Raw genomic sequence first — 18,059 nt, 5'->3', positions numbered from 1 at the left:
ATTGTCATGGGAATGGTAGGTGATCACACCTATGGCACAATCCAAGGTCTCCCTGCTGCTCTGCAGCTGCTCAACCTTCCACTCAGAGATATGCTTTAGAAGTGTCTGAGCCGTGCCTTATATCTATTAGAAAACTTGGCAACCGTCTGGAAAGACAACTGCAATTGCTTGTATTCCCTTTTATGCTCTTTTCTGTAGGAAAAGCAAAGCACAGGTGTCTTAACCTCAAATAAAATGAAATTAAAAAAAAGCTGCCGAGCTGCTGTATTTAATTGTCCTAATTCATCAGATGTTGGATCAGAAAGGATGCAAGGATATCACAGTTTGAAATTTGCATAGACGCTGCAAGCATGAGCATGAATGCTAAGTTTGTAATTGCCAGTGTATGTAATGAAGGTATGGCCTTTACGATGTGCTGTTAATAGTGAAAGGCAACACAGCTGCTGCTTCTTTTTCCTGCTGCATGTTAAAAATGCTACATCATTCCATCAGAGGATGATATCCAGAAAAAAAAAAAGAGTGACCACTGTTAGGCCACATTGAGCAACCCATCCACTTCCTCCAGCAGTGTGAAGCCTTTCTCTCCTCACATCTTTTTGCCTGAGTGTTGAGTTCTGGGCTTCTGCCTTCATCCCTTGGTGTCGTAGCCACATTCCTGGACACAGTCCAGCTCTCCCTGTTAAAACACTGCAGTTGCTATTGTGCTGCAGTCTGTGCATTGACAGATGCATACTGAAATGCCAGCCTGTGCATCTGGTTGACTTCGGTTGACTGACTCTAAGAATTGCCACTTTTGATGTGTTACAGATTAAAAGGACTTCTCTTTATCTAGTGATTTTGGTACAAAGCTTTCGTGTTATATTTGAGGTGTGGATTTGAAAGAGAAAAAAAATTCCATTTCAAGTTTCCTATGTATTAGGATGACTAGAAAAACCGTCACTGCATGTCAAAACTGCTAAAAAAAAAAAAAATATGGAAATACATCTACAGAAAATAAGCAAAATGGATATTTCCTAATAAAAGCAGTTTCAGGCCAAGCCTATATCATCTACTGTTACTAATGTTTAGACAAATGGTTCATCCTTTAGGTAAAAGCCTTTTAATTGTCAGAATGGCAATATCCAATAACTTCACACGTTCTGTCACAATTACCCAGGAAGGAATATTCACACTTCTTGTTTCTTTTTGTTTCTTCTCTGGCTTAGAATGTGCTTTATCCCACTTGCTTTCCAAACACCAGCTTTGGGCTGGGTCTGTTTGGGGCGATTTTCATTTCAAAGACCTCTCCCCTTCGACCCACTTTGGAATACCAGACTGAAAGCTGGAAAAAAAAAATCCTTTTATATATCACGGAGTCATCAAATGGCTTGGGTTGGAAGAGGCCTTAAGGATCACCCAGTTCTAACCCCTGCCATGGGCAGGGCTGTCACCCACCAGCTCAGGCTGCCCAGGGCCCCATCCAACCTGGCCTTGAGTGCCTCCAGGGATGGGGCACCACAGCTTCCATGAGCAGCACCTCACCACCCTCTGAGTGAAAGATTTCCTGTTAACACCTAATCCAAATATCCCCTTTTACTTTAAAGCCATCCCCACTTGATGGCGTCGGCTTCAGCAAAATGGCTTTCACTTGAGTGAAAAGGAAAGCAGCAGCAAACCAGTATTTGGGCGCAGCAGGGGAAGAGGCGGAGTGCTTAAGACAGCGCAAGGATGACGCTGATGTGCTGGTTTCATTCTCAAACACGTTTTCTAGCACCCATGCTGTTCTGAGCAAGCGGACAGTCCCACTCTGGGAGCCGTGCACGATGTTATGGCGGGAAGCCCGGCACAGGCCCCTGTGGAGCCGCAGCTGGCCGTGCAGGTGGCCCACAGCCATGGCCGGGGTGTGCCACGTCCCAGTCCACGCACAGACACCACAGCTTGCAGACACGGCGGGCCCCTTTAGCTCTGCTGCGTGTCAGCACTCCCGTGTCCGTGCACGAACGCCCCGTCCTGGCTGCTGCTGCTGGCCCACCCGAGGGCTTTTTTTCTCCACGTGGAATCGAGCAACGAGCTGGTTCGCCGGGAAAACAGAAGCCATACGCTTAAACCCAGAGCCCTTTCGTTTCTGCCGTGCCAGGTGGCAGCGTGAGCGCTGGGGATGATTCAGTGCTCCCGAAAGGCAGCGGTTATAAATATTCACAGCTACCGGTTGGGACGGCACAACGGTGCGGCAGAGACGGCCACAGAGCCGTGCCTTACATAACGCCGAGCGAGATAAAGCTCTAGGATTAACGGAGCCACGGGCGCCACAGGGGCAGAGAACGCTTCTCCACAGACGGAGCGCGCGGCCGCAACCAGCTGAGGCGACTGCGGCCAAGTTCAGGGCGAGCAACAGCAGCAGCACACCCCTGCGGCGTCGACCACGCCCCGCCCCTCGCCCCGCGGCGGCGGCGGCCCCTCGAGGCAGCCCGGCGCATCCCCGCCCGCCGCCGCCGCCGCCGCCGCCGGGCGGGACCATCTCTCCCCCTGGCGAGGGGGGGGGGCGGCGCTCCGCCCCGGCTCCCCGCCCGGCCCGCCTCCCCCCACGCCGCGCTGAGCGCCCCTCCGCCTGCCTAGCGCCGTGGTCACGCCCAGCGCAGGCATTAGCGCCCCCCGGTGCGGGGCGCGGGTGCCCGGGCATCCTCCGGCGCGGCGGCGGTGGCTCCGGCTCCTCCCTCGCCGGCAACGCGGAGCGGCTGCGAGCCTGAGCCGGGCGCTGCGCTGCTGGGCAGCGCCATGAAGCCGGCGGTGCTGGAAGTAATGAGGATGAACCGGGTGTGCAGAATGGTCCTGGTCACTTCAGTGGGCTCCTTCATCCTCGTCATCTTCTATTTCCAAAGTATGTTGCTCCCAGGTAGGGCTCTGCCGCTCCGTTCTCCCCGCCGCAGGTGGCGGCCGCCTCGGGGTGCGCGGGGCGGGAGGAAACTTTGCTGGGCTTCGGTCCTTGTGTGCTCGGCGTCGTGCGGCGGGAGCGGCGCACCGAGAGGGGAAGCGGGGATGGATACAGGGGAGGAAGGTCAGAGCTCGGCTCTTCGCTTCCCCGTTCGCGGCTGCTGGGGCGCAGTCTATTAAAAATCGCCTGCCCTGAAGTTTTTGGGAGGCTTGCGGCGCTGCAGGGCTCCGTGCTGCAGCCGGGAGGCAGCGCACCCACCGCTCTGCGTAGCGGTTTTCCGTCAGCTGTCTGCTCGCCCGAAGTTGGTGCCGTTGGTTTGATGGACGTGTTCCCTCGCGGCGCCCATCTGTGCCGGCTCCTGGGGAAAGCAGTGTGTGTCTTTCTCCCCTTTGCATCCCCACCGGTTCCACCGGACCCGGGGGTGGCTTTAACCGAGCGCTTCAGGTCACAGCACGCGGCTGCGAGCTGCAGTACAGCTTCACCAATTGAACTCGCGTGTTTTTTCATTCATTGATTGCGTTCTGCCGGTAACGTAGTCTGAGTACGCGTGCAGAAAATTTGGCCAAGCGTTGCTTCTCCCCGAGTTTTGGGTGAATTGTGCTGTTGGAACAAAAACTCAGCGTGCAGCACGTGAGAGATGAAACAAAATATTTCACTGTGTGTCTTTGAATGTGTAAGAATCACCCTCAAAAGATCCTCAGTGCGCTCCATAGTTAACTACTGGAGATTATGGCTTTGTGTTTGTGCTACTGTGGAACTATAAATAGGCTGCGATTCGGTACTATTCAGAGCATTTCACTAAAGCTGAGGTGAGAGCATGGTGCTCTTAAAGCACGGGGAGTATGAGCTGCACCCCTCTTCCATACGACACGTATTGGGTTGTTAGCGTGCATGAAGCAGATCTGGAAATAATGAGATCAAACCCCATTTATCTCTATTGTATCTTCTTGAACATTAACAGTTCTGTGGTTTTTTTTTTTCTTTTTCTTTCCTAAATGTAGACTGTTTCTGTAGCGAATGCTGCTGGAAATCAACCAAACACTAATCTAGATTGAGGTACGGTCTGGCTGTTCAGTTTGAATGTGTTTTGCAAAGCTCAAACATCTCTTTTAGTCAGGTATCTGCTACATGGTTGTGCGTTGGCTATTTAGGTTATTTTATCCAGGGTACAAAAACTTTGCTTGCAGTTGCACCCATTAGTGACTATAGGATTTCTTTATAACTCTTCCTGTTCTCTCTCTCAACTCAGTGGGGCTGGATTCTGGGCAGAGTGCAAGGCTGGTGATGTATTAAAACTTTTCAAGATCTTGGCTGGTAACCTTTTTGTAGAGGAGGACGTTTGGCATTTTGCCCTGAGATTGGCACAGCAGCGTGTGCCTTACAAAGGCTGCAGGAGACAGCTGTCTCAGACACTAGGTTGCCACTAGTCACTTACAGTGCTCTGTAAGATAGGTGTCTTGCTGTCAGAATTAATTGCAGAGTTTCTACCCATCCTTGTGGATGGGGAATAAGGTAGGTGTTCGGTTAAGTTCTTTGCAAGGAATGTAAGTTCCTTATTCAGGATCTGGCTGTTTCTTCACTCCCTCAGTGCTCTTTGGTGAATCTTAGGAAAGTTGGTCTCTGTCTGCTGAGCTTTCTGAACCATTTAGTTGCGATGCAAAAGGTGAAGATGTTGGAAGGCCACTGAGTGATGAGCACAGCCATGCTCAGGGAAGAGATAACTCCTCAGTGTCAGGTGGTCACTTCCCGTTTGAGAAGGTTGGAGTGTAGATCTCCTGCAAGAACCATTAAAATAAAATTGCAGAATCGTAAGGTTGAAAAAGAGCGCTGTAAGATTACCTAGTCTTACTGTCAGCCCATCCCCACTATGGCCACTGACTGCATCCCTCAGTGCCACATCCACAGGGCTCTTGATCACCTCCAGGGACAGTGACTCCACTACAAATCCAACAAGTACCACAGCAGAAGTCCCTGCTGGCAGATCGTTTCCTGGGAGTAAATGACAGCTAATGGAAGGCGTTCTTAGAAAAACTGCAGAGAAAAGTCAGGAGCTAATCCCAGCCCCTGGTCTTATTTGAGCATCTGGGGGAGGCCAGCTCACTGTTTGTTCCTGAGGGAGGAAATTGCAGTGGTGACTGTGTGTTTTCCTGTTGCCTGTCTAATTTCTTTTGGGAAGGAAAAAAAAAAAAGGCAAAAAACGCCCAGTGGAACAAAAAATTCTTCAGTAACTGCTTTAGCTGCATGGGGGTTTTCCTGGGTCCTTGCTCGGGATATTTCTCTTTGCTCTTTTGCCACTTGCTGTCTGTGGAATGATGTGACCCAATGATTGCTCTGTGCTCCCGGATCTTGTTTGCATGCAGAGGGTCAGCCCTGGGCTGTTATGATGGCCCACTGCAGTTCCTGGTGCACCTGCATGTCCCTGCATCGGGTGGGATGGTGCCAGGGTGCGTGCACAACTGCTGGGCTGGGCCAGGCTGGGTACACTGGGATCACTCCTGTTGGGGGAGTCCTCAGAAAGGCAGAGAAACTGACAGCGTCACGTCTCAGCACCACTGAGACATGTTGATGAAGAAACTTAGTATAAATCTCTCTTTTTTTTTTTTTTTTTTTTTTTTTTTTTTTTTAAATTTGATTTTGTCATTGCAGACTGGAGTTGTTTGCTCCCTTTCTCAGTTCCTGTTTTGGTGTGCTGCTGCTAGCTGTGCTTGCTGACAAAAGCCAGGTCTTTGGATGGACTTTGGTTTGTGATCCTCTGAGCAGCTCCTCACATGGTGCTGTCTGACCCATGATTGCTTCTTCTTTGCAGAGAGCTGATGCCTGCCTTTGTTCCCATGATGGAACAGCTCAGATGGTGTGAGGGTTTTTTTTTTTTTTTCTTTGTCTGAAGATGAGCTTATTATTGATTTTGATGGAAGATTCTGTTTGAAAATCAGTGCGGCATTCTCCCGTGTCACAAAGTGATCCACGCTTCCTCCCCTACTTCTAAAGGGGAAGGAGACTTGCAGGGCAGTAGGTGTGTGGCACTCCTTTGATGGATCTCATACACTGGCTTTAAATTATTCCATTTGGGATGCTGAGATGGAGCTCAGCCTACAGTCACAAGGATTTGGCCGTCGTTTAATTGTGTGCAGCAAAATCCATCCCCCGGAGTCCTGCTGTGATTGCTGTCTCTATCTGTGGAAGCTTTTAGCTGATTTCCATGGGACCGTGTACCCAAAGTGCACAGAGCTGCTCACGTCTCTGCTCTCAGAGGTACTCATGGTCTGGAAGTGCTCAGAGTTGAGAGTAAAGCTGTTCTGTGTCTCTGGAAGCCTTCCTGGTGACTGTGAGACTTAGCAGAAAGGTGACTTCTTCTGTCTCAGTACATCTGTATACAGCTTTTCTGTGACAGCTACTTGCTGACCTTAGGAAGTAGGTTTCTATTTATGAATGCTTTCAAGCCAAAATTGCCTGGCTCAAGCCACAATAATGTCTTAGGAAACAGTAGTTTATCAGAATGTTTATTGCTCTGAAGATACCATTCCTACAATGTATATTTTCATAAGCTTTCAGTGTGTTTTTTTTTTTTTTTTTTTTTTTTTTAATTACTACTAATTAATGCAGGGGAAACTGCTGATTTTCATAGCACTAAAACTCCACGTTCTCAGATGTAAAACTGCCTTGGCTGAAGTCAGAATTTCTCAGAGATAAAGAGTGGATGTGAATGAGAACTTATTTTCCTCTCGAAATAAAAATAAATAAAGCAGCATAAGGCAATTTAAATACTCTAGGCCAGGCTGGATGGGGGCTTTGAGCAACCTGGTCTAGAGGGAGGTGTCTCTGCCTGTAGCAGGGGTTAGAATTAAGTAATCTTAAAGGTCCCTTCCAATCCAAACCTGTAATTATGAGAAATAAGTTATAGAGTTGATCAGGTGTAATTGGCATGTCAGTTTCCTCTGCATGGAGGGGGTGTATTTGTGAATTCTTAAATTGTTTCCATTGCTTTTGGAGTTTCAGGTCATTTATCTTACACTATACCACACGACAAGTCTAAAAATGGTTGGGAGATTGGAAGAAGTTAGGTTCACATTGCTCTTCCCAGCACCAGCATCTGTTGCGAGACATACTGCATCAAATCCTGCCTGACAAAGCTGCTTCGGTTGTCCTTGTGTGAATGTCATTGTAGAGCAGTTTGGTTTTTTTTTTCCATCTCAAGCCTTTTGGGCTCATGCATATGTATTATGTATCAACTCCAGGGTGATCCCAAGGGAGCTGGGAACAGGGCTGGGGACACGAGGGTTTCAGTCTGATGGGTTTTTCCTGCAAATTGCTCGTATTGTTCAAGGCAGGTGTTTGAATTCTGTGTGTGACTTGTCTGAGTGTCAACAGATATAAAATCGAGTGTGGGTGTGCGGTTGAAGGGTTGTGCTTAAATTGATGGAGGGAAAAGACTCTTCTTCCTTTCACATTAAGGAAACAAAATTAAATTCAAGAATTCTGTGTTTGTTGTATATCTGACGTGTCTGGGATAAAGATAGATAATGTCTGTGGTAGGTCATTTAGATTCAGAAACCACATACTACAAGGATAATGCTTCAAAGCACGTTCCCATTTCTGTTGGATGCTCCTGCTCCCTGTGGAGCCCATTCATGTAAGATCTTTGTGGATGAAGTAGGTATTTGTCCTTAAAGTAGCAATTCAAACTGTAGAGTTCGGTTAATTCCTTCTTATTTGTGTTTCAGTATCCAAGTTGTAGATAACATCCTTTTGTTGTGGGCAAAACACCGGTGTGTGACAAAGTGCTGTTTCTGGCACCAGCCTTATGCTCTAAGTAGAAGATGAGACCACCAGAGACAGCAGCAAATCAATGAGAATGCAGTTCCTAATTATCTTTGGCTCATGCCTCCAGACAGAGGGATTTTCTGGGATTCCAATTTTGTGAATGTAATCAGCAGAGGATGTAGTGTGTTCCCCTTTCATGTAATTGTTTGGCACCTGAAACTAAGGGTTCATGAATAAATCAGAATTCCACTGCATATACACTTGGATTCTGTGCCTCTTCTTTTGCATAATGCTGTTATCCCCTGTTTTCCATTTAATGCCTGATCGATGAGTGGGGTTAGTAAGAAAGTTACGTTGGTGATGTTTTCAGGGGGAGATAATTCCCTCCCATCAAGCTGCAGTCACAGGTCTTCCCTTGAATGGCACATGTTAATTTCAGCTCCCTACTCACTGCCTGGTGGGGTTGTCACATAGCTGTAGCATCAGGGAAGGATGGAACGAGGTGTGTCCCAGTGCACAAGTGATGTGTGCTTCTGTACAAGCAGTAAGTTCTTCAATACTGGGGGCTGTCCTGATGTACACCTCCTGCTCTGCACCTGCCTGTTCAGTGCTTGTGGGGTGCTGGTGAGCCCCTGGTGTTGGACACATGAGCTGCAGGTAGGAATCCATGGGGCTGTTTTTCTTGTCCATGACAAGTTCTACTCTGTGAACTTGCATAGTGTGAAAAGCACCATGCTTGTGAATCTGTGAGCCAGAGCAGATGATGGCATCCTCATTTGTGTCAAACCAACAGTACCTGGACTACACAATGTGCTATAAGTAGGTACTGTGCACGTATTCTTTTGCAGCAAGTGAATTTGGTGCCTGTATGAGTCAGGCAGATTTTCCTGCATTAAAGAAGTTTCCCTGCATTATGTATTTCACAATTAAATATTCAGCTAGCTTTTATTTTAGACTAATGAATTCTTTTTGATTGTTCTATGCACCTTGCCCAGTGTTTGCAATAAAAGTAGAGCACAGCTTTGCTTTTAACTGTATTAATTTGGCACGTTAGAAGAAGAGGTCCTAAATGAGGCATTAAAGTCTGGCTTGTAAAGCATCAGAAAGGAATGTTATTTAAAAGAAATAAAATGAGATAGCTGCCACTGGAAACTTTGGAGTAAAAAGTCACTGGAGTGTACTGAGTGACACTGAAGTTGGGTTTGTAATCTAATCCCCCAAGGAGGGGGGGAAAGGAAATACTTTAAATATTTAAATCCCTGGTTTAAAAAAGCTGTGCATGAGCACTTAAAAAGCAGTAGCTTTAAAAGAGAGGGCTGCACACAAGTGGATGTGCATATACATGCCCACCCATATGTCTTCCCCTGGTTCAAGCTGTAATTGGGCTGCAGTGGTGGTCCAGTAACCCATGCACATGGATCGATGCAGTGCACACACCTTCTCCAAGATAGCTGCTGTAAGGAGCATGAAGCTCTTTGTCATTAGAGGAAGTTCCAGAAGGGCCAAGGGCTTTATGAGGTGCCTTTGTTATTTTTACTGATGAAACATGTGTCCAGTGTGGGTTCTCAGTTGCATTCTTTCTTTCTCAACTTACTCAGTATGTGGAAGCATACAGTTTGGGAGAAATAACCTTTTTATGAATTCTTTCTAAGCTGTGCAGGAGCATGAATTTCTATGGGGGTATCAGCCTGAGCAGTAAGAGTGGCTTTTCAAGGTAGCCTTCGTGTGACTCGTGCCACGTTGTAGGCGCTGAAGGATGACTTTATGTCCTTTGTTATCAGCTGCTGCTGCAGTGGCTTCATGGTCCTATGAAAGAACTTAAAAGAGAGTCCTGGAAGGAACAGAAAATGCAGTCCAGCAAGATTTCTCATGGCAATGTGATTCTAGGGGCTTGAGGGATAGTAGCCAAACACAACAACTGGCATGCAGGTAAGTGAAGAAGCAGGTGTGAAGTGATTACATCCCATGGACATCTGCTCTTAGTTTTCTGCACAGAGAACATCCTTGGTGTCAGTGATTTGAGCAAAGTGATCCATGTGTGGTTCTGCTGGATGGGTGACCTCAGTCTCCCCTCTACTAGGTGAAAGAGGAGGTTGTTCTCAGATACGCTTGCTTGCAGAGGATCTGCTGCTTTAGATGCTGTACGCAGGCTGGAAGATGCTGTCCTTGGCAATCTTCTCGTTGAAAGATTGTATTTCTTTATGTCAGTTGTCTGAGTGGTGGAACCTGATGGTTTTTAGCTGCAGAATGCACACAAGGAACAAAAGGGCTCTGAGCTTCCACAAACACATTGAGCTGTACACAAAGCAGAAAACTGTGCTTTTTTTTTTTTTCTGGTTTGTTTTATTGTAGAAGCCAACACTTTCTATGCATGTCTATTTTCTATTTTTTTTTTTTTGAGAATTCTCAGAGAATTCAAGATGTATTTTGCAAGCAGTAAGAACTGTGGCTTTCAGGACCCTTGGAGCGTAATGCTTTCTGAATTCACTTAACAAGCAGCATACTTCATAGCCAGCCATTTTCATTCCTTTTTGGCTAATGAATGATTACATAAGCAGGTCAAAAAGTTTCAAGTGGATAACTTATAGGGATTTTTTTTGGATTAGGAAAGGTAGACTTTTAATTAGGAGGGTGATTTTAATTGGATCTTGTAGATGATCTCTACTGTAATACCTTGTATTACAAGGAAGAGCCTTTGGTAGTTAAAATCCTTTTAAAGACTGTGTGGGTTATTATGCTTTAAAGTTGGTTGGAGTGCTGCCAGGACAAAACAGTCTGTGCTATCTCAAGTGACCTGCTGTGGAATAGCACATTCTGCACCCATGGTGGTGGGTACCAGGAGCTGAATGTGTCCTTCGGGTAAGCTGTGTTTTTACAGCCTGTGTTGCAAGTGAGAGTGGAGAATTTATAGTAAGTGAGGAGGAGGGAAGTAACACTTTTTAAACACTTTGTGATTAATAAAATGTGTCAGTTGTGATCATAAGTCTAAAACTGAAGAAATTGATCTTAGTTATAAGTTTTGGGCTTGATTAGCTTCTAAAGCATATTTTGAGTTCCCAGATGGAAATAAATTCTATATTTTGGGGGTTAAAAGTGTGTATTTGTGCACGTAATTATGAAGTTGATGTAACTGATAATTAAGTAGGACAAATGCACTGCTGAATTCGTCACACATATTGAATGTTGACTACTACCATGCGTACTGTGCTTCCTTGATTGTTACAGGAAGCAGGATCAGTCAGGTGGACACTGAGCAGAGTTCTTGCTCGTACAGTACTGGCAGACACACGGACCATGCCTGCTAATCTCTTCCTCTTTGCTTTCCTCCTTCTCATACCAAATGTGGTGGTCCACTGCAACAAGCTTGGGGAAGCTCAGATAGGATGAGCGCAGCTGCCTGCTGGGCTGTGGGGTTTGGGGTTTTGTTTTGAGCAAGCCATAAGATTTTACAGCTTCTTTTTCCGAAAGAAGTATAGTGATGAATGGTTTGAATATGTTGGTGGATTGACTGCGTAAGGCCTGCATGACTGCCTGGGGGAGTCAATGGTTGCCTTTCAGTTGATTTTAGTGAGCAGTGGGTCAGGTCTACTGTGTCAGAACAGAGGCTTTCTGAAATGCATGAAGGGCATACATCCCCTGTAGTGGTAGGAATATAGGATTGCAGGCTTGGGGAAAGCTCTGAACTGTAAATCTGGGTTGACTCCATTGAATTGATTATATTAATTCTGGATCAAAGCTACTATAACATGCAGAATTTGTCCCTCCCACAGAGCAATATACAACAGAGTAACAGCTTTGCTTTTCAGCTTGTTTATTTGCCCTTCACAGAGTACTTCTGCGTTCAAGGAAATAGTAGTTTGCTTTTTTTTTTTTTTCCGTAGGTGTACATGCTTAAAATATTGAATGAAGATATTGACTGTTTTCCACAGGTTTTAGGGGAAATGACTGTTGTTTGGTTTTTTTTTTTTATATATAACCATTAGCATGCAGACCATCAATCACAGTCAAAGTTTTATGGTAATCCTCATAGGAACTGGAGCACAAATCTTATGAGGGCTGGCTGAGGGAACTGGGATTGAAGAGGAGGCTCAGGAGACTCAGTACTGCTCTCTGCAGTGACCTGAAAGGAGGCTGTGTGGCCTTTTCTCCAATATAACTTGCATAAGATGAGAGGTAATGGCTTCAAGTTGCACCAGGGGAGGTTCAGGTTGAATATTAAGTAACATTTCTTCTCCAAAAGACTGATCAGGTGCTGGCACAGGCTGCCCAGGGAGGTGGTGGAGTCACTGTCCTTGGAGGTGTCCAAGAAATGTGTTGATGTGTAATAAAGGATGTGGTTTAGTGGGAGTTATTGGTGGTAGGTAGGTGGTTAGGCTTGGTGGTCTTAGAGGTCTTTTCCAACCTTCATGATTCTTTGAGCATTTCCTGCATGGGATGCAGAAGTTACAAATATTTCTGATGGAAGTATAATTGCATCAAATCAAAACAACAAGAGAAAAAGTTGGGACTTCTGGATTCTGTTAACTGTTCTGAGATTAAAAAAAAAAAAAAAAACAAAAAAAAAAACCCACATTTTGAGATGCTCAACGAGCTAAAATGGATAACAAGACAAAGAATTTAATTAGAATTGTATTCATGACTGGCTGTCTTGATACAGCTTGCTTTTTTCTACATGACACATCAGTTTTTCTCATGAGTCTTTCCGCACTACCTTGACTTTTCCTCAATAGTTCTCTTGAAATGTTCCAGAGAGAAAGAAGAATTTCACAGAGGATGTCAGGACAGCTAGCAAAACAAAAATATACATGGGGCCATTGTGTCTGAGGGATTAGTAATGTACAAAGTCTATACATCAGTATAATGTCACTGACTTAGAGCCACATCTATCTCAAGAATGCTGTAACCAGTGTGGTAACACATTGCTGTGAGAACTCTTTGTGCAGCTAGAAATGTCTCATTCCCTCCTGTGCAGTTGGGCACCGGGGGAAGCAGGTCGTAATTCTTGCACGTCCAAACTAGTGTGGGTTGTTTCCCATTGCCAGTCTTCATGATGACTTTTTTCCTTCATTTGCTTTGTACTTTCTAGAGCTTTTGCTTATTTCTACATTCACTGGGGTGTGATGTCAAGAGAGACCATGTGCGGTTTATTTCATGCTCTTTTGCCGTCAGACTGTACCTCAGCTGGTTTTTACCTCACCAGAATAGTTTATATCCAGTGTACTTCTCCAGCATTGTGGAAGCTGCTGAATGTGAACCTGTGTGTATCAGCACGTTACTAACAGTAAGTCTACGCTTCCTGCTATTGCTGCGGTTTCAAGTTTTTCATTGGCATAAAGTTAGGAGCAGCATTTCTAGAAATCTTTGAGAGTTTGGGCCCAAGCCTACTTCTTTAGCAGTAATACTTTGATTTTTTTATCAAAAGGCTTAAAAACATTCCACAAAGCAGGCCTATGCTTCTTTTCGCTACGTAAGCAACAGGCTCTCTTTTCTTCAGCAGAAAGGTTAGTCTCTACATAATGTTGAACACAGAGCAGTGGTTACATTGGTGAAAGTGTCACCCCAATGCCGTAATACAAACGTCTACTGAGCTGCTATGTTGTGGTGTGGATGGAGATGGGGGCTGTGGCTGTGCTTGAAAATCTTTTTTGGAATTGCAAGCCTTTCGTACTCTAGATGTATTGTGCCTGGACAGCTTTTGCCTGGAAAGGATTTAATCACTTGATTACATTGGTGATAAAAAGCCCTACCTCATCTCTTGTGGCTTTGGTTTGCCTTTGTGCACAGGTCTACTAGAGGTCTTGCCAGGGACTCTAAGTTAAAACAAAGACATAGAAAAAGGGTGAATGGAGAACATACACAGTAAAACCATATCTGTTCAGTGGTTTTTATCAGTGATCGTGCTTGCTTTATAGTTTTAAGGTCAAAGTTCCAATCATTTCAAAAAGGTAACATCAGTGATGTATGTGAGAAGCTGCAGCAGCTGACTGATACTTCCCCAGATCCTTCTCTTTTAGACCTCTGTGGTGACTGTGGGATACTGGTGTTCTTCCCTTAAAACAGAGATTTTTGGTATAACATTCCATGAATATGTTTGCTGCTGCCCAGGAAAGCCTTGAATTTGAATCTAGCATCTTTTTCGGTTGCTTCTTTTGTAAGTTTGAGGCATCACAGGTAACACTTTGTGTAATGTTCTAAGTGGGGAAACTGTTCTTAGTGGCTACTGCTAAACATGCTGGAAATGAAAGGATTTTTCTACTTCAGTCTTTCAAACATACACAAAAATCATCTAGTCTTTCATGTAAACGCATCTGTTTCCCATGAGTGTGTGTGCATAAACCACAGCTGTGGTTTATGAACTGCAGTGAGGCACTTTGAACAGGCAGACCTTTTGTTAGCACTGCAAGACATCTTAGTGTCTTTCCCGTGTTTCCCCTTCTGTGCTGCTCTGAAAGTCTGTGTCCTCCTTCATGCTTGAGTAAGGATAGCCAAAAATGTACCATTGTGTGGCATTCTGAAGTTTGTTTGCTTCTTGCTTGTCTCTTGAGATCACCTAGTTTCAACCCTCCTGCTATGTGCAGGGTTGCCAACCACCAGACCAGGCTGCCCAGAGCCACGTGCAGCCTGGCCTTGAATGCCTCCAGGGATGGAGCATCCCCATATCTAACTTCTTTTTTGGAAATGACAGGGTCATGTCACCTGTGTCATCTTTTCTAGCTGATGGCAGTTTTAAGCACTATAAATACAGTAAAGTGAAAAGACGTGAATGATGAAATAGGCATATCAAGTACCACACCTGTGGAAATTAAAGGACCTGATTTTTCAGCAGACAACCAGTGTTTACACGTTTAATTTATGTAGTAGCCCTTGCAGATCCCATCTGTTTCTGTGTCCTTTGGCAAATGGGTTTGCATTTTTTGTTTTTTTCCCCTCCAACACAGACATTGTCAAGTTTAGAGAATGACTGATTTTATTTTGCTTGCTGCTTTCTTTGTCTCTGTTATGAGATGATCCTTAAGGAGAAAAAGTTGACCCCAGAAAGCAGGGGAAGCTTTGTCTTTATTGGCTGCCAATATTCTGTCACTACAATACAAGGTTGAGAGGCTGAAACTGCAAGTTAAACGTGTAAGACCCCAGTGTGTCTTGCTTTCTGATATGCCAGTGATGCAGCAGCGAGAGGTTTGTGCTATAAATGAATGCAATCTTAAAACAGTATGTTATAAATCCACGGCAAGAGCATGGCAAGGCTTTCTGCTTAGGTGTTTCATCTTGCAGAGAGAGGTGCAAAGACCACATTTCATCTGCAAATTTGCAGCTGTCTGAGGTGCTGGATGCATTGTGGTGACCCTGACGTGTAATGGAGCTGCTCTGAAGCCATGCACCCCAACGTAAGTACTGAGTAGTTTCAGCACAACAGGAAAGCAAGTTATTGCTGAAAACAGGATCTGACTGCCAGAACTTGTAGTACTGACATGTCATCAAATCTTGAGCATTGATCAAGGTTCATGTGGGCAGACCTCCTGGGCTCTTTGTATGCACGCCCAATGACTAGCAGCTCTATAAACCAAAGTGTTGTATGTCTGTAAGATAGGATATGTTCTCTGTAATTTTCTCAGCCTAATTTTATTGGGGTTTTAACGTCAGCATAGGACACTTGATGTCACTAATATCAGGGCTGGGTATGTTGCATAAGAGACTGGAGATGAGTACTAGACAACAAGAGGAATTTGCTGTGCCATCAGCATAAAGGTTTAATCTTTTGTGGACATATAGTGTGATCAGCCTCATGATTAACCTTTGCTTTTACTGTTAGCTGATGATGTGCGTATGTGTGGAACGTCATGGCTTTTGTTGCCGCCTCATCTGCAGCCATGAACCCACTGCCCTCTGGTTTCTTGTCTCTGGCATGCGGAGCACAGCAGCATGCACATCCTCGCTTCTTGAGCTGTAAGTGGTGGTGAAGCAGGCAGCACCTGGTGAAAGCACGCACCTAATTGGATTTTTAGATCATGCTTTAAAAATACCGGATTTTCAAGTACTCCCATGAATGGGCATTAGTACTGAGGGGAAAATGTGGCTGGGTTAGATTTTTGAGTCAGAATTTCAGTATAATTAAAAAGAGATTACTGAACGTAATAGTATTAACGGAAATGGCATCCTGGAGTGAAGAACATGTGTGAGAGCAGCAGGCAGAGTGTACACCTGTGGGTGCACTGCAGCTTGACGTAAAGGCAGGAGCACTGTGCTCACAGTTGTGGGAAAAGGACACTGACAGAGCTGTGCAGCTCTAGGGTCAGTGTTCATGTGGCTGACTTCAAAAGGTTACATCAGTGATGTAAGGAGGGGCTGCAGCTGCTGATGTGCTTTCCTGGATCTAACTGGGAGAAGTGAGGGTGGTTTACCTGCAGCAGTAAGGACAAGTTCTAATTTTCAGTTGTGTATCACACTCAGTGCTGTTGTGACAGGAATTTATTCAACTTGTCTTACGCACATTTGAGCCTGCCACTTCATGTTGCTACAAAGTGCATTTTATGACACGTTATTCATTAATATTGTTATTGTTTGTGGTTTACCACTGGTTGCTCTTGGCTATAATTTTTTTCCTATGCTTGACTGCTTTTCTCCTTTCTACTGAAATGTTATTCAGGGGCAGTATCTTAAGGGAGACACTTCCACCTGTGTACCGGGCTGGGAAGCGTAAGTAATTACTTGCATTCACTGTGAATTTTCAGCTGCTGTTGTACAAGCGCTGGAATTGACACTACTTCTGCAAAAACCGTATCTGCTTTTCCTGGGCTGTGATGGTGGATGCATTTGTAGTGACACAACAAACCAATGCAGAAGACAGTCCCAGATGAAGTTGGGTTTGTACCCAAAAACAGAACAGCCATGAAGACTTGGAAGCTATGGGAGAATTTCTTAGGAGCATTGTACCAAGACTGACTGAAAAAGGGAATTTGTTTTGTATTTTCATGTTGATTTTTACAGCATTGCTGCTTCATTTTGTTAGTGACTGTTATAGTGCTAGAAGTAAGCTGCAGGCTACCAGGGCTACCAGTTCTGTTTTCGTGATCAGAAGAGAAAATAGATAAACCACTGATGTGAAAAACAAGTGCTGCTTGCTTTATCTTCATGAAATATCAAAAAGATTCTCCTAATTTATTATTCTGAGAGACTGATTTTTATGGCATCAAAGACTTCAACGTGGAGCTTGGAATTGTAGCTAAGCCAAAACTTAACCGGGTTTAAGTGAAAAGCTTGACAGGTGATCTAGCTGTAAAAAATTGCATACCAAGAAAGAATTTAAATGTATGTCAATTTATGTAGTGTTAATCTCTGCAGAGCAGATCTTAATTCAAGACTGACAATTTGGGTCATGTCTGAAATTGATTTGGAGATTGGTCCTTGATTGCTTTAGATTCAATTCCAAAGCTGAGTTGTGAGTGTGAATTGAAGATCAAAGCCTAAACATCACTTCATCTCAAGCTTGAGGGTCAGACTGAAGGTTTTCCTTTTAAAGTGTTGAGGTTTTTTTTTTCTGTTGCTGCATTACTCCAATTTCAAGTGCAAAATACACCATTGTACTGAAAATCTCCAGTCTTTCAGGTTTAAAAGACTCATTGAAGATGAAGGTGAAGCTGTTTGTGTTCTTGTAAGCAGTATATGAAGAGACTTCAGTAAGAATAAAAAAGTGTAAGTGGCACAGAGAATCCTGGCAAAAGAGAAACACTGCAATGGAGCTAAGAGATAAATGCTTGAAGGCAGCAGCTCTGCCTGTGTTTGAAGTTGTAGCGTTAGTGAGTGAGGACATGCTGGCTCCTTTCAAGGAGGGAGGATTTGGAAGCCTCAAGAGCACAGCAGCTTTGGTAATATATGGTCATTCTGAGCTACTGCTGCATTAATGTGTCCAGCTGACTTCTGTATTGTTAACTAAGTTAGGAGTTAACTCCTTAACTAAGGAGGAGAAGCCACCTGCTGATAGGCCCCTACAGACGCAGCTTTCAAAACAGATTGGCAAAGCTGGAGGAGAGCTGGGAGTCATCATCTTTGGTAGGGGGGAAAAATGTTTATCATATGCCATCTACTTGTACTTCATCACTTGCAGGTTGCAGTCCTGTCCTCAAACAGAGTGAGAAGGCCACCAGTTGGGGTACAGGAAGAACTGAATGTAGAGCAGTAGGCAGTCTGATCATCTGCCTGTGTGCCCTGGTGAGCTCCTAGTGAGTCTCATGCCCAGAGCCTGCAGGTCCAAGGAGAACAGAACAAGGCGTGTGCTGTCTCCTAAAAGGTTTTTCTTTTCCCCTTCCAGTTAGTCAGCCTTGAGTAGGTTGTAACAGAGCCAGTTGAAGATGGTACAGTGAAGAGGCAAGTCTGTTTAGAAACAGCAAGG

General features: G+C 44.9%; 1 protein-coding gene across 2 annotated transcripts in view; it reads left to right on the top strand.

Moving 5' to 3' along the window:
- The first annotated feature begins 2,716 nt into the window (after nt 1-2,716).
- CHST11 (carbohydrate sulfotransferase 11) overlaps nt 2,717-18,059 on the top strand; it is a 152,147-nt gene continuing 136,804 nt past the window's right edge. Inside the window, exon 1 of one of the 2 annotated variants that reach the window (XM_042838066.1) lies at nt 2,717-2,857. In XM_042838066.1, the coding sequence (XP_042694000.1) occupies nt 2,755-2,857 (103 nt within the window). In that variant the 5' untranslated portion in view covers nt 2,717-2,754. Of the gene's footprint in view, nt 2,873-18,059 lie in introns of both variants that reach the window. The other variant, XM_042838065.1, reaches the window with a different exon arrangement.

This window comes from Centrocercus urophasianus, unplaced genomic scaffold, assembly GCF_019232065.1.
Source record: "Centrocercus urophasianus isolate 14NV4802_14NV808 unplaced genomic scaffold, USGS_Curo_1.0 seq_73, whole genome shotgun sequence".
Lineage (NCBI taxonomy): Eukaryota > Metazoa > Chordata > Aves > Galliformes > Phasianidae > Centrocercus > Centrocercus urophasianus.
The sequence above is the reverse complement of the archived record's forward strand: the minus strand, read 5'-3'. Positions and strand labels throughout refer to the sequence as shown.